The sequence below is a fragment of the Cyprinodon tularosa genome, unplaced genomic scaffold (assembly GCF_016077235.1).
Source record: "Cyprinodon tularosa strain WSP-4 unplaced genomic scaffold, ASM1607723v1 ctg268, whole genome shotgun sequence".
NCBI classification, from domain to species: domain Eukaryota; kingdom Metazoa; phylum Chordata; class Actinopteri; order Cyprinodontiformes; family Cyprinodontidae; genus Cyprinodon; species Cyprinodon tularosa.
In genome coordinates this window covers 565,358-591,586 of record NW_024038972.1, presented here as the reverse complement: position 1 = coordinate 591,586, position 26,229 = coordinate 565,358, and the positions used below count along the sequence as shown (strand labels likewise).

Below are 26,229 nucleotides of genomic sequence, written 5' to 3'. Positions count from 1 at the left end.
TGGCCATAAAACAGCCTGCCCAGGGACTGCAGATATAAATTAGCACTAGTGCTGCAATCTGGCATATTTATGTTGTAGCCGCTCATGAATACACACTGTCCCTATAACACATATAAATAAAATGAAATAAAAGTATGTAAATGAAATTGCTAATAATTTAAATAAGAAGATATTAATTTATTTATAGTAAAGATGGATTCATTTGTTTTTTTGCATGCATTTTATTCTCGCAGATTTTATAGAAATCTTTCGATTGATTTGGTGGCAGTCATGGCTTTCCATACCTTCTGTGGAGCATTTTTTTCTAATTTGTGTTCACTGACATGTTTAGATTTGAGTTCAAAATGGTATAGTTAGTTTCTTTTTGGTTTTGGTTTTACTACAGGATCTTCTTTTTCTTCACTCCCCTCCAGATTGAAACTGTGCAGTGGTGATTGTGCCTGGTAGTCACACCAGTCCAGAGCAAAATAGAAACAATGAAGCCTTTAAACAAAACCTGTGGACTTGTCCTCCAGTAATTATAGTCATCTAGCAATGTACGCAACAGATCTCTGGAAGAACATTTTTGTCAGTGTATCAGAGCAGAGGCACAAAGAGCAAGCTGTCAGTAGGTTGGAGCTGAATTAGAGGGAAGAGGAATCTGTGCTGGGCTTTTCGTTGTTACATTACCGGAGAAGCTTAATAAACTCAAAGAAGTTGCCCAGTGGAAAGGAAGAGGGTGACAGCTGCTGCACCATTACAACAGTTGTCTTTCTGAAACTGCTCCCTGTTGACAACCGACGTTAGCTGGCTCATTAATGTCTTTACCGGGGATGCATAAGTTCAGTCCTAAAGAGCTACTATCCTTCACCTTTTTGATGCACCCCATTTTAACACAACTGAATCAAATGAGAGGCTCATTATTATGCCTCTGCTGAGATAAATTAGGGGATTGAGCCCTTAGATTCAGGTGGGTTAGAAAAGAGATGCATCTAAAAGGTCCAGGATGGTAGCTCTTGAGGACTGGACTTAAGCACCCCTGGTCTATATTTACCATCGCATGCAGCCTGGTTTTAGAAACTAGCTAAGCTAAAGAATTCAAATGATCATACAAACATGGGGAGCAGCTGTCTGGGTTGGACTACGCTTTAGGGAGGCAAGCACTAATTGGACTTTGCATAACAGGCAACTTTGGGCAACATGGCATCTAGCCCCCAGGCTATTCAGTCTAGGCTCACTGACTTCATGCTTCTCTCTGTCAGGGAGACTAAGCCATTTTACACCTGAGGAGGAGGCCCAGAATATCCAAGATGTTAGGTGGACGGTACATAACCTTCATTCTCTCACTTTATGTTACCACGCATCCAAGCCATCGGGTCCGTTTCATGAAGCAGGTTTACCGAAAACTCCAGTTGTTTAAACCTGAAAACAGGGAAACTCTGACTTTTCTGGTGCACAAAAAGGGTTTCCTAAATCTCTGTTTCAGGCCCCGTCCACACAAAGTCAAAACGAACACGAAACGCTAATATTTTCCAGAACGTTTGTCGTAAAGACGGAGACGTAAAATAAATGTGATCGTCCACACGAATGCATGAAAACGCTGCAAAATGTATGCCAGGCCTGTAAGTGGCGCTGTGGTGCCAAAGCAAAAATAGGCGACGAAATGTTGGGCATGCGCACTAATATTTATACATGGTTGCCCTGCGGGTCCATTTTCGTGGTTCAGTCAAATTCAGGTGCTTAACTATGTTGTCTATATTGCTCTGTTCTTCCTGGAGATATTCCAGAAGAAGAAGATTCTGTTGTAAGCCCGACAGCAGGGTGAGTAGCATGAGCAGCAACCATTTAACACAGTACGGCGCCATTGTTGTTGTGATACTGTGTCGCGCATGCGTGTTTAGAGGCGACGCTATGACGCATGCGTGTATAAAAAAAAATGCGGTTAGATCTTAAAGATGGAAACACGAAAACAGCGTTTCAAAATCTTCCCACTCTGAAGGCTGAATAAAAAAAAGATTGTTTACAGACCCCCGAAACGCCAGCTTCGTATGGATGAGAGGCTGGTTTGGTGAAAAATGTGTGCGTTTAGGCCAGGGTTTGGCTTCGTGTGGACGGGGCCTTAGTCGCCATAGTAACATTCTCCCCAGAGCTAACCTGCTTTAGTCAAATTTATGTTGTAGTTTTGTGCATAAAAAAAAAAATGTATCATTCACTAGGTCCGTTACATACATTAGGTTTTAAAAACAAACACTACATGTCCGTTTGACAAGGATCTAATTAAAGAATGATCGGCACTTTTCAAAGAGAATTAAATATTTATAGGGAGAGGATTCAACAACTCAGTTGACAGGGCATGAGGTTACTTGTTTTGCGTTTGTTCAATATGAGCGAGATGTTCCTCATTTTATTTTTATTTGGTTATTATTACAGTACAAGAAGAATTACTGAAATTATTTTCAGATTACACATAAACAGAATAATTAATTTCATAGGGGAAAAGGAATACTTTAGGATTAGGGTTCACTCGGCGATAACAACCTAATAAGCCTACTGGCACAATCTGAAGCCATTCTATGGGACTGATAACTGCTAATAATGACCATTTATTGTGATGATAGCATCGGAAGCGCGGCTGCAAACAGCCACTTATTTACTGTTTAAAAGAAGACAGAATCAACATGAGGAAGGACGCATAATGATGAACAGGTCCTATATATAAGAATAACGTTTTTAGACTTCATTTTCACCTGCTGCCAGAAAATTTCACCTAAATAGACAAATTGATCAACTACCATTCAAGAAATAATTCCGTAATATTTTCATGGTTATAAAACCTATGGCAAGGTGTTTTGATAAGTTTAGTTTTACTAAATATGTATTCCCGATATCTAAAAAAATATATATATCTTGTCTTTGTCTAAATGACCATTTCAAACAAAATAACATTCTCCACAGCTAGAATAAACATTCTGGATTTCTATAAATTAATTTCAGATCTCCATATTCCTAATTTTACTCATCAGCATTTTTATTATTTTAACAATGAAAAAAATGTTTTTCATATATCATAAATACATTTTCAGTCAAGCTGATAAATGTCAGAATGGCCAATTAAAATGTGTAAATATTTCTAGATATATAAAACTTAATTCTTACTAGTATAATAATAATTATTTTTTTATTTCTAAAATTCAGTTTCTGCTACAAATATTTCCTAGAAAATATATTATTACAGTTAGGTCTAGAAGTGTCATTTTGATCAGGGAGAATCTTATTTTAGTGATCTACGAATGGAACAACAGAGAGGAATTATTTTCATAAATGTAAAAACAGCCTGCTATAGCCCACTTCATATAAATTTAATTTATAAAACTCAAACAACAATATTCTCCTTCCCCACCTCCTCTCCTTTGTAGTTGTAGCTCTGTTTCTCTGTCTTTTAAACACAATCTGCTATTTTATTTTATTATGTTGCATTTCTGCATTAAAATCTCTGGATCCACTGGAGTGAAATAGGCAGTTCCTGTTGCCTGTTCAATTCAATTCAGTTTATTTATATAGCGCCAATTCACAACACAAGTCATCTCAAGGCTCTTTACAGTTCAATCAGATCATACAGTCAAACTGATACAAAGTTTTCTATCTAAGGAAAACCAGTTGATTGCATCGACTCATTGACTCAAATGCAATCCCTCACACAAAGCATGCTTGTTGACGTGGTGACTTGTCAAATTGGTGCTCCACTGATAATGGCTTTTCGTACCTGTTGCCTACACGCTTAACTCCTAGTGGACCTAGTTAAAATTAATTGAACTACTTGATAGCAGCCATTGTGAAAACGAAAACACTCAGAGTTCCCGACTTTAGGCTAGATCAATGTAGAGTTAGATTTGAATCGGAATTTGTTAAACCTGCTTCATGAAACAGACCCCAGGTCCACAGACGTGTCCTGTCAAAGACCAAAGAGATGGATTGAGCAGGGACTCAAACCAGCAACCTACAGGTAACAGGGTGAACACTTACCTTTTAAGCCACCGTCATCCCAAAATTTAAATGCAAAAAAAAAAGAAAAGAAAAAAGTTGTGGAATGGCAAATGAATGGCTTTCTTAACCCACTTCATTTGGAGAAATTAACAAAACATCATTGATCTTTACTTAAGTGTATATGCATTTTGAGGCATATATCAAGTTTTCAAACAAAGGTCATGTAGCGAGGACATCAGGAAATGTATCTTTTTGACATTCTGTTTGCCATTCTTTCCAAACATCATGGCAACAGAAAATTACCAATGAGAATTGTCGTTTTATGACCTGGACTACATTTCTACTCTGTGACCTGAACAATTTTCCATAATTGATGGAATCATGAATACTTAAATACCCGAATGAAGTGCCCATCAGTTTTTGACCTTGGGCTTAAACGCCCTTGAATTATCCAATAAGGCACAGATCTAAAGCATACTCCCAAGTACACCTTTGCATAGCTAAAAAAAAAAGGGGTTGGGCTTAGTGCAGCGGTACCCAGCTGCAGTCATGAAGAGTTACATCCTTTAACTTTTTAATGTATCACTTCTCCAACACACCAGAATCATGCAGTTATAACCATGCCTCTACAGAGCCTAATGATGTGCTGATAAGGGAATTCAGCCAGTTAATTCTGGTTTTGAGGACCACAGATGCATCTAGAAGTTGCAGGAATGAATGAACTTGGCACTCCCTGGCTTAGTCAAAGTTCAAACTTCCAACTAAAACTGGTCCTGTTTAAACAGCTCAGCCATACGACTAATTAAAATAAGGAAGACTAGGCCGGAATTCCATCATAAATAACCTTTCCAATTGTAGGTTTTTATTTAGTAAATGAATGTTTAATATAAAAACTATTTTTGTGATTATTCAGGTTATTGCTGCTATCTGAAACAGCTAAATTTAGCAGTAAAAAGAGAATAAACCTGTAAAGGCGAGAATACTTTAGACTTTATACCCTCAACATTTGATTCATGGAAAGACAAGCTACTGACTCAGAATGACACCACAGTTCTGACCTGGATTAATACAATAAGAATCACGAAAAAAAAACCTACAAATTAACAGAGGAAGTAATGTGTTCTTGCAGTCTTGTGTGTAATTACTGTCTTGTGAACGCACTGCAGTAACTTAATGATCTAAGATGCAAATCTGGAAGCATTTTAGAAGACATCTTTTAAAACTACTGTATTTAAAGACTGTGTCAGTCTGAATCCAGCTCAGTCTGCCAAACTAGCCCCCAAACAGATGCTTAGCGCAACCACATAGTTAAGCCTGTGCTCTCTCTATCTCCATGCTGCTTCCTGTATGTGTGAAGGTTATAAAACTAATTAGCAACAGCTGTGGTGGGGGGAGTTGCTTGTATGTAGGGGCCTGTATGTGCATTCTGTATATGTTAAGGATTCCTACGTAGGTATAAGATCCATAATAATCCACTAAACACTAGGGATATTAAATGACACGACCATTTTTAAAAAGGCAATGGCGAAAGTTTTGAATTGTTTTGACCAATTATTAAAACTCCATATTCATCCCACAAAACCCTCCACACTAACTAGTTTGCTGTTTGCACAGTTTGTTTGGTATGTTACAGGTCTTGGACCCTCTGTCATGCAGTTTCTCTTCAGCTTTCCCTGAAGTTTATTGCTGTTGTTGGATTCAGGTCTGGGGACTGAGGTGGCAATAGATGGTTGATTTTGTTTCTGTTGCACCATTTCTGTGTTTATTTTACCTTACAGTAGTAGCCATTCAACATTTCCCCACTTTCTTTGATGGTTCCTTGGCTGTTCCCCTACGATTCCTTTTTTAAACATAAATTTTTATACTAAAATATTCTTTCTGTCATGATTTCTAAACATTACGGTCTAAAGAGATATCCCTTATCATGCTCAGACCCTGTAATTCAGTGAAAGGGTGGAGTCAGAGTAAAATATGTGCATGCCCAGGAGAAGGAGGGGGTCACTCCAGTGGCTGGAAGTTGGAGGGGATTTTGCGGGGAAGTGTGCTGCCATTCAGCTGTTGTTTGACTGGGAAGGGCCATTTTCAATGGCTGCTATTGTATGTTTTGAATCACTCCCCTGTTGAAAAATCCATAAATTAAATGTTTTCATGTTACTAGCAGAACAATAAAAAAAGTAGGTGGCAGAAATAGTTGTTACAGAGACCTGATGACCCTTGATACTAACGTCAGGCACAGTTCTAACAATGAGCTTGAAGATTTTTTGTTAAACAGGGTTCTCATAAGGTCCTCTGGCAAAGGGCTACTAGAAATGGGTCTTGAGTCGATCAAAAACTTTTCATAAAACAAATTTCTTAACATTGTATTTCTCCCTTCACTAAACAAATGTACTGAACTTTTTTTTGTCCAGTTTTCAATCTAAGATTAGTATAAGTAATTTTACATCTATGCCTTTTAACAGGATTTCAAATAAGTTTGGAGGATGTCTGATTTAACTGATATGAAGTAAGAGTTAAGTCAATAGTAGTACAATGTGTTTATGTAAGCTATTTAGTTAATTTAGGGTTAGATGAAGGCATGCAACGAGCGATAAGATACAGCTGTAAAGGTGTAAGGAAAATCTTTTCATTTAGTTGTATTTACTCCTCTGACTTGTATACCTGCCTTCACGCTGCATTATTATTTGACAAAGCAGTACCAGGAGGGTTTAGGTGTGGATCAATTTCAATGCAGCTTTAAAAAGTCAATAAAGGACAGTTCCATTGGAAATCCTGTGTAGACTAAAGTAGATTATCTGGTTGTTGTACAGACCATTGGAAATTCGAAACGGCTACTATATTTTCTTTATTTTTGTCAAATTAAGTTCCATCATTTCTTTCTTAAAGAATACACAAAGCTCAAAGAACCTTTTTCTTAATTTTTAAATATAAAGTGACATTAAACTTAACAAATGAATAACTAGTAAGTTGTGGCTCTGCACAGAACAGATAGGAAATGAGCACCATAAAATACAGCCTACGTACCTGCCTCTTACACTCACACATTGCATCAAACTGCAAAGCCAACAGCTGTCTGTCAGGTTTGAAATCACAGCTTGGAGAAAGCAACTGACTGGGTGGCAGCTTGTGTCAGAACAGGGGAATTCATCATTTATTTGCAGGGATGTGCTAAAAATATGGTGTAAGAATTATGGTCTGGCACTAGTAAAAATGCTGTAAAGATGTACACGCTGGTACTTTAATGGATAAACAAGACGGTTAAACATGGTGGGCAAACTGTCTCCAATGCAATTTTCAAACAGACTCCACAGGTACTTGCTGACCCTTTTTAATAAATTGTTTTCATTTTCCCTGTTAAATGAGGGGAAATCAACTTTACACAACAGCACAGCTGCTCTTCATTCATCTAAACAAGAATAAATACATGCTCAGTATCACTGAAACCCTTTCATTACCTCCAGTCCCTATTACGAGAAATCAGGAGTAAATTCACATGGATTTTCTTTTGCTATTCTAGTTCCACATTAATTGACATCAAAATTCAATAACTCTCTACATCATCAGACAATATCACTGCTGCATACACACCCCATATGTATTGTATGTATAGGTTACATAAGCTTATCTAAATGATAGGAAAGGAAATGCAATCGTTAATGCGTCTTATCAAAGTCAAATCTGTTTCTACAAAGTAAACTTGTCCAAGAGACAAAAGAGAAACAAATAGCATGCCATCAACTAAAAGCTTAAAAGCGGTAAAATTCATGTGCTGCTTACCAGGTTGGAGTTGGTGGCATTAGAGTCATCCTCAGGGAAGGGGATGTAGACAGCTAAGGCCACACAGTTAGCAAAGATGGTCATCAGGATGATGATCTCAAATGGTCTGAGTAGAGAGTTACGGAAATGTAGACAGCAGAGGAAACTTAAACAGTTGTCTGCCTGTCTGAATCAGACAAAAGCATTTAGTCAGGTCTGGAGATATAAGGAACCAAATTGTAGAAAAGCAGAAAAAGACCTAATTTTTAGACAGCGTGAATGGAAATCATTTGGTGTATTATATTTTCCTGACTATTTTTGGCATTTATTTTATTGCAGTATTTTATTTTTTTGCTTCTTTTTTTAAGTATTTGAATTCTTTTAAATCTGTCATCTGTCTGTCCATGTTTCACTTATCTATTATGTCACAAAGGTAAGAGATCCTTAAGAGAAGTGCAGACGACTTGCTATTGGCAGACAAGATTTAGGTTATTCTGGATTATCCAAATGTGTTAAGAGACAGAAGGAAAAGAGAACATCCAGAGGGGTTTGTGCCCAATAGGCGTCATGAACAGTGGCAAAAAATGGGCAAATTAGGAATTAATCCTTTTGATTAATCCAGAGTCGCTCTATTTCCGGGAAGCCACCTGCATTTAGGATATTTATGTATTTCTTTTACAATCAAGATCCAAGCACTTTTCCTTTTTTTTTTTTTATTAATTTATCATTTCCCTAAGATAAGAGCAGCACCAGTCTTAGTGCCAACAAGACACCTATCAATCAATCAAGTTACATGCTGTAACCTACCAGAGCAAGTTAATAAAATGAACACACTGGGAGCAAACGGTACCCCTTGACCCAATGTTTCAGTCTTTTTCCAGTTGAGAACCACAACCGCATTGAGAGGAGTTGACTTTCACCCCCTTTATCTAAAGGTTAACAGGTGTGGTCTCTTGATAGGAGGGACACAATCTCTGGTATCTTTTAAGACTGTGATCACGTTGGTCCGTCAGTCTCCATGTATAGCTCCAGTCCTAAATGCAACATTAAAAAACCTCTTTTAATCCTTATTGCCCCACAAGGTGCAGAGCTAAGATAGACATTAGTTTTTGTCTCTTGATATTTTAAAAGTTGATCCCATTTTTGAGATATTAACAGTTTAACATTGTAAGCTTCATTCAAAATCTCTTACAATCTCATAATACACCTTTGCTATTGTAAATATTTGCAAACACACAACAACGAAAGTGGCGTGCATTTTCTGAGGGAGATCAAGCTCTTGAATTTGGCTTTTGGTGAATAGTAAGAAACTTAGGAACCTCTTAATGTGGGTGGGTGGGGAAATTCATAGAGACAGGGCATGTCCTAATATGGGTACGACAAGGAGCAGGCCTGTCGCGTGGAAGACAGGATGTTCACCAAGAAAGAAAGAGAGAAAGGGAGAGGCCACAATGGAATGAGAAGAGAGACATTGGGTTTTTATTTGGAGCGATCCTTGAGAGGGGACTGACCTCATTATATCAGGCCTCTGAGTGAAAGGGAGAGTGGGGAGTGAAGAGATGGAGACAGAGAGAGGGAGAGAATGTGAAAGAGACATGGAGGAGGTCTGGTTTTCCTCAACACAACTACCAACTGCCACCACTGTCAACTATTGTCTTTTCTTTTGCCCCCTTTTATAGTTTACTATTTTTACTCTATTCTTTCTCCTATACTACATATTGTATTTTTTATTCTATATCAAATGCAGGTCAAATTAATCCAGAGTCAGGATGTGTTGGTGTAAAATAGGCAGCCATTTCTAATCCAATTGTGTTGTCAGATGATCAGATTAAAATAAAAATAAAAAACTTGCAGGAATTATAATAGTAATCAGTAAAATATTAGAGAGAAAATCAAGTTAAAGCTTTTTTTCCTTTTAACAAATATGCTTACTTTTACTATACTTTATTAGGTTATTTAGCTTTAGAAACAATTTTCCTTTTTGACAAAACATTTTTTATCTGAGAGGTGTAAAACTAGTCATGTCCATGTTACCACTGGCCATTCTTTGATAAGAAGTCAGTTATATCCCTGACAACTGTGAGGTTGAAGAAATAAAGCCAACATTGCAGAAAGACAATAGGTGGCATTAGCACTAAGCATAACATTTTATCCTTTGTTTGAATATTAAAATTAAATATTGTTGTTAGAGGTATTTTATACAAAATGGTCTGTTAATTACAAAAAATTACAGTTATACACTTTAAGTTTCCATGCATAGATGATGGGATATTGCTACATGGCAATGGTGGACGAATCCAGTTGCAAGACTGCTTTGGTAATTTTAAGTGTATAAAATCTATATTAAATCTCTGGCCTATTTATTAGAAGCATTAAGTAAGACTGTTATAATGCATAAAAAAACTTTTAACTATTAGTCATTGTTTCAGCTAATATATGTTAATGGCTGTTATTTATTTTACAGTAAAATATATATATATGGCACATTTTTAAACAAAACATATTTATCCTTTGTTGTACATTTTGCCCCACAGGAAAACAACCAGCCTCCTTACAGTAGATTGATTTGCAAAAATATCAAAGAAATCCATTTTTATAAATTGCAAAAATAATGGGACATGAAAATCAATGTGTTATATATCAATTTGAGGACCTGTTACTGCACCCCTTAGAAATAAAAGTAAATGTTTTCCTACTCTCTGTGCACTCCTTTCATGCAATCTCACTCTGGGATCATTTGCATAAAAACAAATTAATCCGAAAGAATTTTAGTATTGAAATATTGACTCATTTGATTTAAACTCTATCATTTCCTGATATACTATTATAGGTTTAAAATTTATATGGATTAAAAATGCATTAGCAGAAAATTATTCAAAGTCTTTACAGAAGATTAGTGTAGTTAAGTAGACATTTGTGTAATCTAATTAAGATGAAACTTTACAGTGTGGTCTCCCTATGAAGAGATGAACTACAGTGTTTAAGCTCTTTAAATTGTTTTAGGATCAGCTTTACAGTCAAAAAAAGTTTTTTTTATTTTATTTTGATGAAGTTTTGACCCTTGAACACTGTTGACCACAGGACCATTTAGTTTCCTCAACCCTGGACTAAAATCCATCTGGAGTTAATGACTTGCTCTTGCGCTGAGAGCTCATTAAACTAACTAAACTTTGAGATCCACTGAAATGCGAGCCAGTGACTCACTCTGGGTTTCTGACCCACAATTTGAAAAAAAAAAAAAATGCTGCTTTTCTCAACAAGATAATAAATCTACTTGGTGCTGTAGTGTTGAGGTCTGACCAAGACATCAAATCAAGTAGCTAGTCGATTCATAATTTACAGTGTGTCTGTTACAGCATACGAAACGATACATGAGGCTGAAGTAAAGGGTAATAAATCCGAAAGGTGCATTAAGAGGATTTTGGATTTTAAGCCAATGCAATATTGCATTTCCTTTCTGATACATTTTAAAACTTGACATAAACATTGTGCTAAGCATCTCAAGCAGCCGGCTGTATATACTTCAGACATATTTTCACAGTGGGACTGCATCCAGACACAAACACCACAAAGCTGTTGCAGAGATACAGCAAGTGGCTCCCATAAATACCTGATGCTGCTAACTCACAGTAAAACAGATAATCTCTTATCTTAACAGAACCCAATAAGTGAGTTCAGATATACTGATGTAATCAGAAGTACATCAATGCTCTGCGGTGGTATGCTCAGAAGATCTATTTCATTTTCTAATTTACCCATATGTAAATATAAGCACTTGCTCATCTGCCTTTACACATATATGAACTAGAGAGATAGTTTTAATCTATAGGGTTTAAAATTATGCACAGTATGTCCAGTATTTGCAGCTGTAGCCTGCAAAAGCTGGACAAGGCTTTGCATAAAATGCAGGAGTGTTATAAGGAGAATGCTTGTCTATTCTTCCAGAATCACATTATGAACTCAGGCACAGGCTAAAAGAGAGATTTGATTTACTTTCATTTATATTTGTTTTCTATCAAAGCTCTTTCACACAAAATTAGATTTTACATATCTGTGGGATTTTTGCTGTGTGTACTGGTGAGTTTCTGAAGCAGCCCCCAAAGTTTGGAGCAGAAATTTGTTAAAAAAATATTTGTATGATGACGTACAAAAGACCTATTCTTCAAAGGTTCCAAAGACATTAGCAAAGTAATAAGTAATATAAAAATTATAACTGAGAATGTTATTTATTTGCTTCATTTGCTCAATCTATAGTTTATTGAGATCAGCTATGAATGATCAGCTATGAATGTGAATCAACAGACTTTTTGGTACGAGATGTTTGGGTGAAAAAAAAGAGAACAGACAGTGAACATTCCTCTTTATTTGTTTACTTATTTCCATAACCTTTGGTGTCTGCGTCTTTCTTCTAAGCCTTTGGATGTGTTGGAATAAATGATTGTGGTAGCTGCTGGGATGAGGTAACGATCTTTCATTCGGCTGCTAAACTTGGCCTGGAGGTTTATTGCGTCTTTATGCTATGAAATATTTATTTTATACAAAATGTTTCTTCTAACCAGGGGTGACGAGCTGGACTATTATCCATACTTACAGTTTTATGGTGCTGAGATATCTTGTAATAGCTAAAAATAATTCACAGATCCGATGGGAGGCGGTTTCATTTTGAGTATATGTTCAATTGCAAGCAGGTAAGGAGGTTTAATAGGAAAAAATTTGCAGGTCTAAATTTGACCTATTTATGCTGTTTTTATACACTCACCGGCCACTTTATTAGGTACCCCATGCTAGTAACGGGTTGGACCCCCTTTTGCCTTCAGAACTGCCTCAATTCTTCGTGGCATAGATTCAACAAGGTGCTGGAAGCATTCCTCAGGGAGTTTGGTCCATATTGACATGATGGCATCACACAGTTGCCGCAGATTTGTCGGCTGCACATCCATGATGCGAATTTCCCATTCCACCACATCCCAAAGATGCTCTATTGGATTGAGATCTGGTGACTGTGGAGGCCATTTGAGTACAGTGAACTCATTGTCATGTTCAAGAAACCAGTCTGAGATGATTCCAGCTTTATGACATGGCGCATTATCCTGCTGAAAGTAGCCATCAGAAGTTGGGTACATTGTGGTCATAAAGGGATGGACATGGTCAGCAACAATACTCAGGTAGACTGTGGCGTTGCAACGATGCTCAATTGGTACCAAGGGGCCCAAAGAGTGCCAAGAAAATATTCCCCACACCATGACACCACCACCACCAGCCTGAACCGTTGATACAAGGCAGGATGGATCCATGCTTTCATGTTGTAGATGCCAAATTCTGACCCTACCATCCGAATGTCACAGCAGAAATCGAGACTCACCAGACCAGGCAACGTTTTTCCGATGTTCTATTGTCCAATTTCGATGAGCTTGTGCAAATTGTAGCCTCAGTTTCCTGTTCTTAGCTGAAAGGAGTGGCACCCGGTGTGGTCTTCTGCTGCTGTAGCCCATCTGCCTCAAAGTTCCACGTACTGTGCGTTCAGAGATGCTCTTCTGCCCACCTTGGTTGTAACGGGTGGTTATTTGAGTCACTGTTGCCCTTCTATCAGCTCGAACCAGTCTGGCCATTCTCCTCTGACCTCTGGCATCAACAAGGCATTTCTGCTCACAGAACTGCCGCTCACTGGATGTTTTTTCTTTTTCGGACCATTCTCTGTAAAACCTAGAGATGGTTGTGCGTGAAAATCCCAGTAGATCAGCAGTTTCTGAAATACTCAGACCAGCCCCTCTGGCACCAACAATCATGCCACGTTCAAAGTCACTCAAATCACCTTTCTTCCCCATACTGATGCTCGGTTTGAACGGCAGGAGATTGTCTTGACCATTTCTACATGCCTAAATGCAGTGAGTTGCCGCCATGTGATTGGCTGCTTAGAAATTAAATGTTAACGAGCACTTGGACAGGTGTACCTAATAAAGTGGCCGGTGAGTGTATATTTCCACTTTATGAAAATGTCACAAATAATTAGTTCAATCATTTACTAAATTCTCAATTCTTGCCTCTGATAATTTCCCCTGGTTGCAAGAGAATACTCTAAGAACAAAGTGTAGAATTATGCATTAAGTGCTAAAAATCTCTCATAATGTGCTGCTTTTTTACCATTTACAATGAATGTTACATTCATTGTCATGTATTATTTACTTCATGGGGCACTCAACAAAGGAAATTAAAATGTATCTTTCTGAATGCCAATTTACTAGTTTCCACTTCACTTCCTTCAGTTATATCACTGCTTTCTTGCCTCCCTTCACTGATTGTTTGCCCTCCACCTGCCATGTAATTTTTCTTGTTTACCCTCCATCCCACTCCCCCATACCTCCTTAGCTTCTCTACTCCATTATCTCTCCTGTCACCATCCACGTCCTGCCCACATCCCTGCCCTTCTCATTTCCCTGACGATTCCTCTTCTTCTTCCCCTGTCCCTCTGAGGTCGATTTGTGGCTGTGCTTTTCCAGAGGTGACGCTGATGGTGACCCTGCGCCCAGTATTGATTACTTCGATTGTGACACTGATCATTTCCACCTCCCTTTGCTTTGCTATTATTCATCACCCCGAGGGTGAAGCAAGCAACTGTGATTTAGAGCTTAAAAATAAAACAGGAAAGATGTGATCGGCAAGAGAACGATGAATATAAAAGGAGGGATTTAAAATGGCAGCATTTTTAAGAAAAGAGACTACCACTCCTATAAAATAATATATAAAATAAGTTTTAAGTTTAATACAGATTAAATAAAGATCAGCAGATGAAAGATAAAACTGAGGGTTTCCCCTTTGGCTTTTGTCTAAATAATAACTATTTGCCTTTTTTAAGCATGAAATTGACCAAGTCTGTGAGTGTTGTTTCCATCTATTCATCTTTTAAATAACTATGTTGAATGAAATGTTGAATGATCTGGGAAATATATAAAGTATGTTATTTAGTATGTTAAACACTATGTTTTTATTTAAAAGCTTGACCAGATGTAGAGCAAGCAACAGATTCAAGTTCAACTTATGGATGAATAGCTGAGTGCAGCCTTTCAATAGGACAGTGTGAGCTTTTCCTCTCTGACACGGAGCTGTCCTTTGATATTATGGGAAGTGTGAATTGATCAGTTTTATTTTGACTGAGCTGATCCTTGCAAAGAAAGTTTGAATTCATACTAGAAAATGCTAGCTTTTAAAAACTATTTCTATAATAGTTTCATTAACTTTGCATAATTATGAGAAGAAGTTGTTCTCAGGCTAGACAAGGAAACGTGTCTTGATATAAGCTTTGGCCTTATTTTCTAGCCCTACTTTGAACTGAGATTTCCATTCTTTCAGCTTTATTTTTATTAACAGGCTACAATATTTAAATTCAGTCATTTTTTGCCACTGCATTAATTTGTATCCGTCTGAATAGACTGTTTATTTATTAATATGATTCTACTATTGCTTTGTTGACAGTCCAAATATGTTTACATGTGCACAAAACTGCTTTCCATCCTCTGGCTTTGTGCCAGTGCCTCTTTAGTGGAAGCAAGCTGACTTTCAAAGTACTAAAAAGATGCAAAAACTGCACAAAACGCAGGTGATAACTACGGTAACTTGTAAAAAAAAAAGTAAAAATAGTGTGAATACTTTATGCGACCATGAATGTTTTTCTGCTCTGAAGCAATGCTGGTGGTCTTAAATAAATGCAGTTTTGAGGCATAGCTAAAAGGTACGCCTGCTGTGATTCACAAACATTATCTGTGTCTTTTGTATCAAACTTCTCATTGCAACTTATTGCACTATTTTAATGCTTCTCGCCCATATTAAAAATGTAATCCGACTCCTTCAGTTGATTGTCTATTTGTTGTCTAATTGGATTCACTAAATAATGTTTATTTCAAAAATTTTACCTGTCTTATTGTCTCTTTGCTGTGAAACACTTTTGCAACATGATTTGTGAAAATTGTTGCTTAAAGAACCCAATTTATCTATTTCCTATTTGCATTTTTAATCAATGTAAAAATATGCTATAGTTTCGTCAATATAGTTAATGGTTTAAACTCATAATAATAATAATTCATAATAATTCAAAAGAATCGTGTTTCAGTTTGACCCAGTAATTCTAGTTTCTTTCAATTTTTTCCCCAATTAATGCTTAGATTTGATTTATTTTTATGCTCAGCAACTACTTGATCAATATGAATACATTTAAAGTTTATGTGTGAAGTAAAAAGTTGTAGAAAAACCATTGGTGTTTTAGAGCAAGGGCTAAATTCATATTTTAGAAATTGATATTTAAGTCTTGTAAAAATGCAGTCGATTTATTTGCAACTCAGTGCAACACCTCTGGAAAAAAGTTGACTTAAAACATTTAAAAGACCTCTTGTGTTGATTCATCTCTCTAAATATTTGCTCTATTTTAAAGGATGAGGAAGAAGTAACCACACATAAATACATATTTGTTTCCTTTTCAGGATATTCAAAGCTAGACTTGCTTTAGGATGGCCGTGCCTCTCAGCAATGGGTAAAAAAGCAGAACTTAATTACAGGTGCTGGTCATAAAATTAGAATATCATGAAAAAGTAGATTGATTTCAGTAATTCCATTTAAAAAGTGAAACTTGTATATTATATTCATACATTACATACAAACTCATATATTTCAGATGTTTATTTGGTTTAATTTTGATGATTACAAATGACAACAAATGAAAATCTCAAATTCATCATATCAGAAAATTAGAATATTACTGAAGACCAATAAAAACAAAGGATTTATAGAAATGTTGGCCAACTGAAAAGTATGAACATGAAAAGTATGAGCATGTACAGCACTCAGTATTTAGTTGGGCCTCCTTTGGCCTGTATTACTGCAGCAATGCGGCGTGGCATGGAGTCGATCAGTCTGTGGCACTGCTCAGGTGTTATGATAGCCCAGGTTGCTCTAATAGTGGCTTTTAGCTCTTCTGAATTGTTGGGTCTGGTGTATTGCATCTTCTTCTTCACAATACCCCATAGATTTTCTATGGGGTTAAGGTCAGGAGAGTTTGCTGGCCAATTAAGAACAGGGATACCATGGTCCTTCAACCAGGTACTGGTAGCTTTGGCACTGTGTGCAGGTGCCAAGTCCTGTTGGAAAATGAAATCTGCATCTCCAAAAAGTTGGTCAGCTGCAGGAAGCATGAAGTGCTCTAAAACTTCCTGGTATGTGGCTGCGTTGACCCTGGACCTCGGAAAACACAATGGACCAACACCAGCAGATGACATGGCACCCCAAACCATCACTGACTGTGGAAACTTTACACTGGACTTCAAGCAACGTGGATGAAGTGCCTCTCTTCTTTTCCTCCAGACTCTGGGACCTTGATTTCCAAAGGAAATGCAAAATTTACTTTCATCAGAGAACATGACTTTGGACCACTCACCAGCAGTCCAGTCCTGTTTCTCTTTAGCCCAGGCAAGACGCTTCTGACGCTGTCTGTGGTTCAAGAGTGGCTTGACACAAGGAATGCGACAGCAGAAACTCATGTCTTTCATACGTCTGTGTGTGGTGGTTCTTGAAGCACTCACTCCAGCTGCAGTCCACTCTTTGTGAATCTCCCCCACATTTTTGAATGGGTTTTGTTTCACAATCCTCTCCAGGGTGCGGTTATCTCTCTTGCTTGTACACTTTTTTCGACCACATCTTTTCCTTCCCTTCGCCTCTCTATTAATGTGCTTGGACACTGAGCTCTGTGAACAGCCAGCCTCTTTAGCGATGACCTTTTGTGTCTTGCCCTCCTTGTGCAAGGTGTCGATGGTCGTCTTTTGGACAACTGTCAAGTCAGCAGTCTTCCCCATGATTGTGTAGCCTATAGAACTAGACTGAAAGACCATTTAAAGGCTTTTGCAGGTGGTTTGAGTTAATTAGCTGATTAGAGTGTGGCACCAGGGGCCATCAATTTTGAACCTTTTCACAATATTCTAATTTTCTGATATGATGAATTTGAGATTTTCATTTGTTGTCATTTGTAATCATCAAAATTAAACCAAATAAACATCTGAAATATATGAGTTTGTATGTAATGTATGAATATAATATACAAGTTTCACTTTTTAAATGGAATTACTGAAATCAATCTACTTTTTCATGATATTCTAATTTTATGACCAGCACCTGTACAAAAAATGATGGATGGTTGGTTAAAGGATACTTCCACTCTACGATGCTGATGCAAGCCCGGCGGATAGGGTTCTTGAGTGTGAGACAGAGTAGTGCCCTTGGCGGCCTTGTGGCTGTCGTTGTGGTTTGTTTCTTGGGTTTAGAAGCGTAGTGTTGTCTCTTCCTTTGCGTGGAGCTGGCTGTAGAAATGGGGCCGCCCCCACCTGACCCAAGTCCCGCCCCGCCGCCTGAAGCAGCGTTGCCCATCATCTTAGCCTGCCGCGCAGCATCGATGGCTGCCTGCCAGCTCAGGGCTGCTCCTGGGGTGGGAATGTGCTCCGGTGCAAGGCCAACCAAACCCACCGCACGGTTGGCCCCTCCTCCCCCGCCACTGTGGTCGCCATGGCTACCGCCACCTCTGTGCTCATTCGTCAAGACAACGGGAGGAGGCCGAGGAAGGGGAGGGGGAGAGTAGTCGGAGCCTGTAGTGGAGAAAAAAGGATGAAAAATTAAAACGTGAACTTAAAAAATCCTACATCTTATCAGAAAATCAGTACATTACTTCCCTCAGTAACCCGCCTTTACCCATATTGATTAAAGAGATAACACACAACTTCTTGAAGACGATTGGCTAGGTTAATTCAGATGCTGCAAGTGTTTCAGCTTTTACTGCATCCTGCATATTTTACTGTCCTTGAAGAACAGGCCACATGCACATGTCCTCCCATGAGTACAACAAGTACAGCAGAGCTAATTATACAGTGTTTAGCTCTTAACCGTTCATCTGGGCCTTGGTTTTCATCAAGCAGAACTTCAAAGGAGACAAAACACAAAACAAAACCTAGGTTTGGACACTGATTTTAGATGTTTAGATGTCAAAAAAGAAAATCCTCACTTTTTCGCTATTTCATCTTCGGAAGCAACAAATCACCCGTGTCCTTGTCTGAATCCTCTCACAAATTCAGCCTTATAATATGAATCATTTACTGTTTTGAGCACCTTGGACAAGCCACATTTTGCTACATGTAACTTCACAAAGAAATAAACTAACCACATTGTTCCACTTGCATCATTACTTTAAATATTAAAGGTACAATTCTATTCAATTCAATTCAATTCAGTTTATTTATATAGCGCCATATTCACAACACATGTCATCTCAAGGCACTTTACAGTTCAACCAGATCATACAGTCAAATTGATACAAAGTTTTCTATCTAAGGAAAACCAGTTGATTGCATTGACTCATTGACTCAAATACAATCCCCCACACTAAGCATGCTTGTAGCGACAGTGGAGAGGAAAAACTCCCTTTTAACAGGAAGAAACCTCCAGCAGAACCAGGCTCAGTGTGAGCGGCCATCTGCCGAGGCCGACTGGGGTTCAAGGAGACAGAAACAGAGATACAAAAAGCAGCTGTAAAAGGCGGCCCCGTCCAGGAAACACACAGCCAGGCAGACGAGCTCCAAGGCAGCTCCCATGCCAGAGGACGAAGAGAGCACATCCACTCAGTCACGGCCAGAGAAACAGGACCACACTGGAAAACAGGCCGATCTCCAACATCTATAAACAAGGGTGTTGATGGAAGCAGCACAGCTGATGTTTCTTTCCAGGATGACGTCACAGCCAAACAGGAACAGACGAGGCAAAGCTACTCTGAGGAAAAGCAGAGAGAGCAGAAGGTTAGAGATTGAACTAACAGATTCTGCAGAATAGGAGAACAGAGAGAGAATGAAGCAGAATGATGAAATGGGGGTCCCTATGTCCTCCAAAAGTCTAAGCCTATAGCAGCATAACTATAGAGATAGCTCAGGATAACCTGAGCCACCCTAACTATAAGCTTTATCAAAAAGGAAAGTTTTAAGCCTAGCCTTAAAAGTAGACAGGGTGTCTGCCTCACGGACTAAAACTGGTAGTTGGTTCCACAGGAGAGGAGCCTGATAACTAAAAGATCTGCCTCCCATTCTACTTTTAGAAATTCTAGGAACCACTAGTAAACCTGCAGATTGAGAGCGAAGTGCTCTGTTAGGAACATAAGGAACAATCAGATCTCTGATATAAGATGGTGCTTGGCCATTTAAGGCTTTATATGTGAGAAGGAGGATTTTAAATTCTATTCTTGATTTAACAGGAAGCCAATGAAGAGAAGCCAGGATAGGCGAGATATGATCTCTCTTTTTAATTTTCATCAGAACCCTGGCTGCAGCATTTTGGATCAGCTGAAGGCTTTTAACTACAGTTTGTGGACTTCCTGATAGTAAAGAATTACAATAGTCCAGCCTTGAAGTAACAAATGCATGGACTAGTTTCTCAGCATCACCCCTGGACAGGATATTTCTAATTTTTGCAATGTTCCTCAGATGAAAGAAGGAAATTCTAGAAACCTCTTTGATATGGGATTTAAATGACAGGTCCTGATCAAAAATAACACCAAGATTTTTTACTTTATTATCTGAAATCAGTTTAATCCCATCCAAATGAAGTGACTGGCTAATCAGTTTCTTTTTCAGAGACTCTGGTCCAAAGACTATAACTTCTGTTTTATCTGCATTCAGAAGCAGAAAGTTAAGAGTCATCCAGGTTTTTATGTCTTCAAGACATGCCTGTAATCTATGTAATGGGTTAGCTTCATCTGGATTTATAGACAGATATAGCTGGGTATCATCAGCATAACAGTGGAAATTAATCCCATGCTGTCTAATAATTCTACCAATTGGGAGCATGTATAAAGTAAAGAGAATTGGTCCTAGCACTGATCCCTGTGGTACTCCACAGGTAACCTTTGAGCGTGTTGAAGATCTATCATTAACATGAACAAACTGAATTCGATCAGATAGATAAGATTTAAACCAGTCTAGTGCTGTTCCTTTAATTCCAACAAAATATTCAAGTCTTTCTAAAAGAATATTATGGTCAACTGTATCAAATGCAGCACTAAGATCCAACAGGACGAGCACAGATACAAGTCCATTATCTGAGGCCATGAGAATATCATTAGTGACTTTCACCAGAGCTGTTTCAGTGCTATGAGAGCTCAAAAGCCAACTGAAACTCTTAAAAAGGGTCATTAGGTTAAGTTCGCAAACTTTTTTGGGAAACTACTTTCTTCCAAAAAATTTTTGGGATAAGAAAGGAAAAATTGGATAAAGGTCTAAAAAATTGCCCAAAGTCATCTGGGTCAAGAGACATTTTTCTTAAAAAGAGGTTTAATTACAGAAAAACCCTTAAAAGCTTTTAAAAATATCCCTGTAACAGAGTAGATTAACCCCATCAAAAGGGGGGGAAAAAGGGGAAAACCCCCCCAAAAATTTAAGGGGAAAAAAAAAAAATTAAAAAAAAAAAATTTTTTTTTTTTTAAAAAACCCAAAAGGCCAAAATTTTTTTCCCTTTCCCGGGAAAAGGATTTAAATTTTTTTTTTTTGGGGGGGGGGGGGGGGGGGAAAAAAGGGGGGGGGGGGGGGGGGGGGGGGGGGGGGGGGGTTTTTTGGGGGGGGGGGGTGGGTTTTTTTGGGGGGGGGTTTTTTTTTTGGGGGGGGGTTTTTTTTTCAAAAAGGGGGGTTTTTTAAAAAAATAAAAACCCCTTTTCCCGCAAAAAATTTTTTGGGGGGGGAAAAAAAAAACCCCCCCCCCCCCCCCAAACCCCCCCCCCCAAAACCCCCCCCCCCTTTTTTTCCCCCCCCCCCAAACCCCGGTTTTTTTTAAAAAAAAAAACCCCCCCCAAAAAAAACCCCAAAAACCCCCCTTTTTTAAAAAAAAAAAAAGGGGGGGGTTTTAAAGGTTTTTTAAAAAACCCCCCAATTTTTAAAAAACCCCAAAAAAACCCCCCGGGGGGGGTTTTTTAAAAAACCCTTTTTTTTTGGGGGAAAAAACCAAAGGGAAATTTTTTTTTTTTTTTAAATTTAAAAAGGGTTTTTTTCCCCCAAAAAGGGGGAAAAAAACCCCAAAAAAATTCCCCCTTTTTAAAAGGGGGGGAAATTTCCAAATTTGGGGCCCCCAAAAAAAAAGGGGGAAATTTTTTTTTGGGGAAAAAAAAACCCAAAAAAAAAAAAATTAAAAAAAAAATTTAAGGGTTTAAAAAAAAAGAGGGGTTTTTTTTGGGGGAAATTTTAAATTTTTTTTTTAAAAAAGGAAAAATTAAAAAAAAGGGGGGTTGGGGAAAAAATTTTTTTTAAAAAAAATTTTAAAACTTTGGGGGGTTTTTTTAAAAAAAATTTTAAAAAAATTTAAACCCCCAAAACCCCCCCAAAAAAAAGGGAAAAAAAATAATTTTTTAAAAAAAATTTTTGGGGGGAAAAAGGGAAAAAAAAGGGTTTTTGCCCAAATTTTTTTTTTTTTAAAAAAATTAAATTTTTTAAAAATTTTTTATTAATTTTTTTTTTGGGGGTTAAAAATTTTTTTTTTTTCCCCCCCAAAATTTTGGGAAAAAAATGGGGGAAAAAAAGGGGTTTAAATTTTTCCCCCCCCCCCCAAAAAAAAGGGGGGGGGTTTTTAAAAATTAAAAATTCTTTTTAAAAAAAAAAAACCCTTTTTTTTGGGGGCCCTTTTTTTAAACCCCCCTTTAAAAAAATTTTAAAAATTTTTTTTCCCCCCCTTTTTTTTTTTTCAAAACCGGGGGAAAAGGGGGAAAAAGGGGGGGGGGAAAAAAATTTGGGGAAAAATTTTTTTTCCCCCCCCCGGGGGCCCTTTTTTTTAAAAAAAAAGGGGGAAAAAAAAAACCCCCCCAAAAAAAAATTTTTTTTTTTTTAAAAAAATTTTTTTGGGGGCCCCCCCAAAAAAACCGGGCCCGGGTTAATAAGCCCCGGAAAAATTTTCCCCGCCCAAACAAAGGGCCCAAAAAAAGGGGTTTTTTTCCAAAAAAAAAAGGGTTTTTTCCCCCCCAAAAAGGGTTTTTTTCCCCCCCCAAAAAAAAATTTTTTTTTTTTTTGGGGGTATTGGGGGGAATTTTAACCCCCCCTTTCCCCCCAAAAAAAACCCAACCCCCCCCCCCAAAAAAAAATTTTTAAAAAAAAAATTTTAAAAAAAGGGGGGGAAAAAAAATTAACAAGGGAAGGTTGGGGGGAAAAAAAAAAAAATTTTAAAAAAAACCCCCCCTTTTCTAAAACCCTTTTTAAAACCCCCTTTTTTTAAAAATTTAAAAATTTAAATGGTTTTTTGGGCCCCCCCAAAAAAAAAAATTTTTTATTTTTAAAAAAAAAAGGAAAAAAAAAAAAAAAAAAAAAAGAAAAAAAAGTTAAAAAAAGGGGGGGAAGGGGAAAAAAAAAAAATTTTTAGCCTTTTTTTAATTTTTATAAAATTTTTAAAAAAAGGGCCAAAAAAAAAAAAAAATTTTTTTTTTGGTTTTTTTTAATTTTAAAAAAAAAAAAAAAATTTAAAATTTTTTTGGCCCCCCTTTTTTTAAAAAAAAATTTTAAAAGGGGTTTAAAAAAAAAAAAATTTTTTTTTTTTTTTTTTTTTTAAACCCCCTTTTTTTAAAAAAAATTTCCAAAAATTTTCCCCAAAAAAAAATTTTTTTTTTTCCCCCAAAAAAAAATTTTTTTTTCCCCGGGGGGTTTTTTTTTTTTTTCCCCCAAAAAAAACCCCTTTTTTAAAAAAATTTTTAAAAAAAAAAACACGGTTTTCCCCCCCCTTTTTTTCCCCCTTTTTTTTTAAAAAAAAAAAATTTAAAAAAAAGGGGAAAAAAATTTTTTTCCCTTTTTGGGCCTTTTTTCCCCCCCCTTTTTTTTAATTTGGGAAAAAAAGGGGGGAAAAAAAAAAAATTTTTAAAAAAAAAAAAAAGGTTTTCCCCAAAAAAACCCCCCCTTTTTTTTTTTTCCCGGGGTCCCCCTTTTAATTTTTAAATTTTAAAAAAATTTTTTTTTTTTTAAAAAAAATTTTTTTTTTTTTTAAAAAAAACCCAAAAAAAAAAAACCCAAAAACCCAAAAAAAAAAAAAATTTTAAAAAATTTTTTTTTTCCAAAAAAAATTTTTCCCTTTTTTTTTTTTCCCTTTTTTTAAAAATTTTTTTTTTATTTTCTTTTTTAACCCCAAAAACCCTTTTTTTAAAAAGGCCCCAAAAATTTTTTAAAAAAAAAAAAGTTTTTAAAAAAAAAAAAAAAATTTTTGGGGGGTTTAAAAATTGGGGAAAAACCCCCTTTTTAAAAAAAATTTTTTTTGGTAAAAAAATTTTTTTTTTTGGGATAAAAAATTTTTTTTAAAACAGGTAGATTAGATGAATCACAGCATTATGTCAACCTTAGCATTTTCCACTGCTTTGTAATAATTATAGTAATTGAACTTAATTAATCTCACATTGGAAAAAAATCACCTTCTCATTTGACCCATCCCATTGGGAAGCAGTGGGCTGCCATTGTGCGGCGCCTGGGGAGCAGTGTGGGATTAAGGGTCTTGCTCAGGGACTCATAGTGCAGGCTGTGGGGATCGAACCGGGTACTTGCAACCTTCTCAGAGCACAAGTGCACTGCTCCCACCACTAGGCCAACCATCCCCCTTTATACTGTCTTATAACACAAGGGGCATCCTGCCACCCTATCTAATTTACGGAGACTCTTAGGGGTAAGCAGGAATTGTCCTATTCACTTTAATATCTAATCACTTTTTGTTCCTGCATTTTATAGATATGTTACGTGAAAAAAAAGGTTACCAGCCTTTTAAATGATCTGTCAAATAGCTGAAACTGTCACATAGCTTCAAAATGGTCTTTTAAGAGGACATTTTGCACAGGAAAACAAATGCTGGTGGCAGTTCTATTTTTCTTGTCCCTTTTGAGTCAATTATTTCCTCTATGTATGTTTTCTTAAGTTTTAAGCCCCAGGTATAATGCCAGGTTTGTGTGATGTATTAAAACTGTCAAAACCGTTTTTTTAAATAAAGAAAACAAACAAATGTATTAGGAGAAAACACACAAAAGCCACAATAACTGGGTAAAATAGGTGTGCAGATTGTAAAACTAATAGTTTGATAAAGCATTTCCTATTTGCAAAACATAATTTACTCTTCTTTGGTAAAGGTCTATCAGTACGTTTTGACTTGGTTATATTTATCCATTCTACCTTATGAAACCTCTCAAAATCTATCAGACTTGTCCACATCTGTATCCAGGTGGCTCCCAACATTTTCTGTAAGATTTCCTCTCTTAAGGACTTTTTAAAAACATTATATTCATTTGAGGGTATTCTCTTGCTCATAAGGATGGGTGCTTAGATTCAATTTGAGGTTGAAAAGCGACACCCTACTAGTTTTAAGCAGACACTTAAACGTGCTGCACAAAGGCTCATAACTTCAGGCATTGAGATAGAAAATTCCAGTTCCACCCAAAGAAAGTAACAATCACCCTTGTAGTAGCCTCCATGGCTTGTTTAAGGTTTTGTATCAGTTTTAGAGAGGCATGCTCTTTTCCTATTTACACCTCTGCCTCATTTTACCCAAATACAGTTGAACCTGATACACTTTATATAAACTGTGCTGTTTAATCTGCCGTTGGATAATGTCACAACTTGCATAATAACATGATTTCTATCACTGTATTATCTTAGCAAAAATATCACTTCAACTTAATGTTATGAACACCTGAAACATCCTAATTGGATAGATGAGCTTTATTTTAGATTTTTCAGACATATAATTGCTGATAGACGTCTTCCAAAATGTTCAAATTGCATTAAAATATGGAATTAATAAAGTATTTGCATTAGAGTGTGCACACACATGTAAAACTTTCTTATTTTTATAATTCTAGGTCCCTTTACATGTTTGTTTTTCAATTGAACTATAAGGTCATAAGTGTTACAATTTAATTTTGAAATTATGTGCTCCGCCTGTTGTGTGATTACTGATTTGCACTCTTTAAAGGTTAGGGTAATTTGCTGGTATAAATCCCTCTACAAAGATGCAATGATAATCACAAACAACCTGTAAGGATGACAGCTCTAAGGAAGCATACATACTGTGATCATTGTGTATTCACTTAATTTAAGACTCAAACGGCATCGTTTGGAAATCATATTTGCACACCACTCATACCACCTGTGTAAAAGTTTTATACTGTAGCTCAATCGACAAGTATTATCTTTAAATAAATCTCTCATTCCATTTTTTTTTTCAAATGTAAATGTGAAAGGAGAAATACAAAGAGAACATGACTTTAGACAACAATGCATGTAAGGGAATAGACCATGAAGGATGAGCTGTGAGCAACAATAATCTTTCTGAGATTACACAGTTTTACAGAGAGAAATGGGAGGAATAATATTAAGTAAAAGTGAGCCAGAGAGGATTATCCATACAGTATGCGCGGCCCGATTAAATACAGGTGCTGGTCATAAAATTAGAATATCATGAAAAAGTAGATTGATTTCAGTAATTCCATTTAAAAAGTGA

At 36.9% G+C, this 26,229-nt stretch overlaps 1 protein-coding gene across 1 annotated transcript in view; it reads right to left on the bottom strand.

The window, feature by feature from the left end:
* cacna1c (calcium channel, voltage-dependent, L type, alpha 1C subunit) overlaps positions 1-26,229 on the bottom strand; it is a 290,041-nt gene that overhangs the window by 158,615 nt on the left and 105,197 nt on the right. The window contains exons 2-3 of the mRNA XM_038289381.1: positions 17,906-18,335; positions 7,738-7,843 (exon numbers count right to left, since the gene is read on the bottom strand). Coding sequence (XP_038145309.1) covers positions 7,738-7,843; positions 17,906-18,335 — 536 coding nt within the window. The remainder of the gene's footprint in view (positions 1-7,737; positions 7,844-17,905; positions 18,336-26,229) is intronic.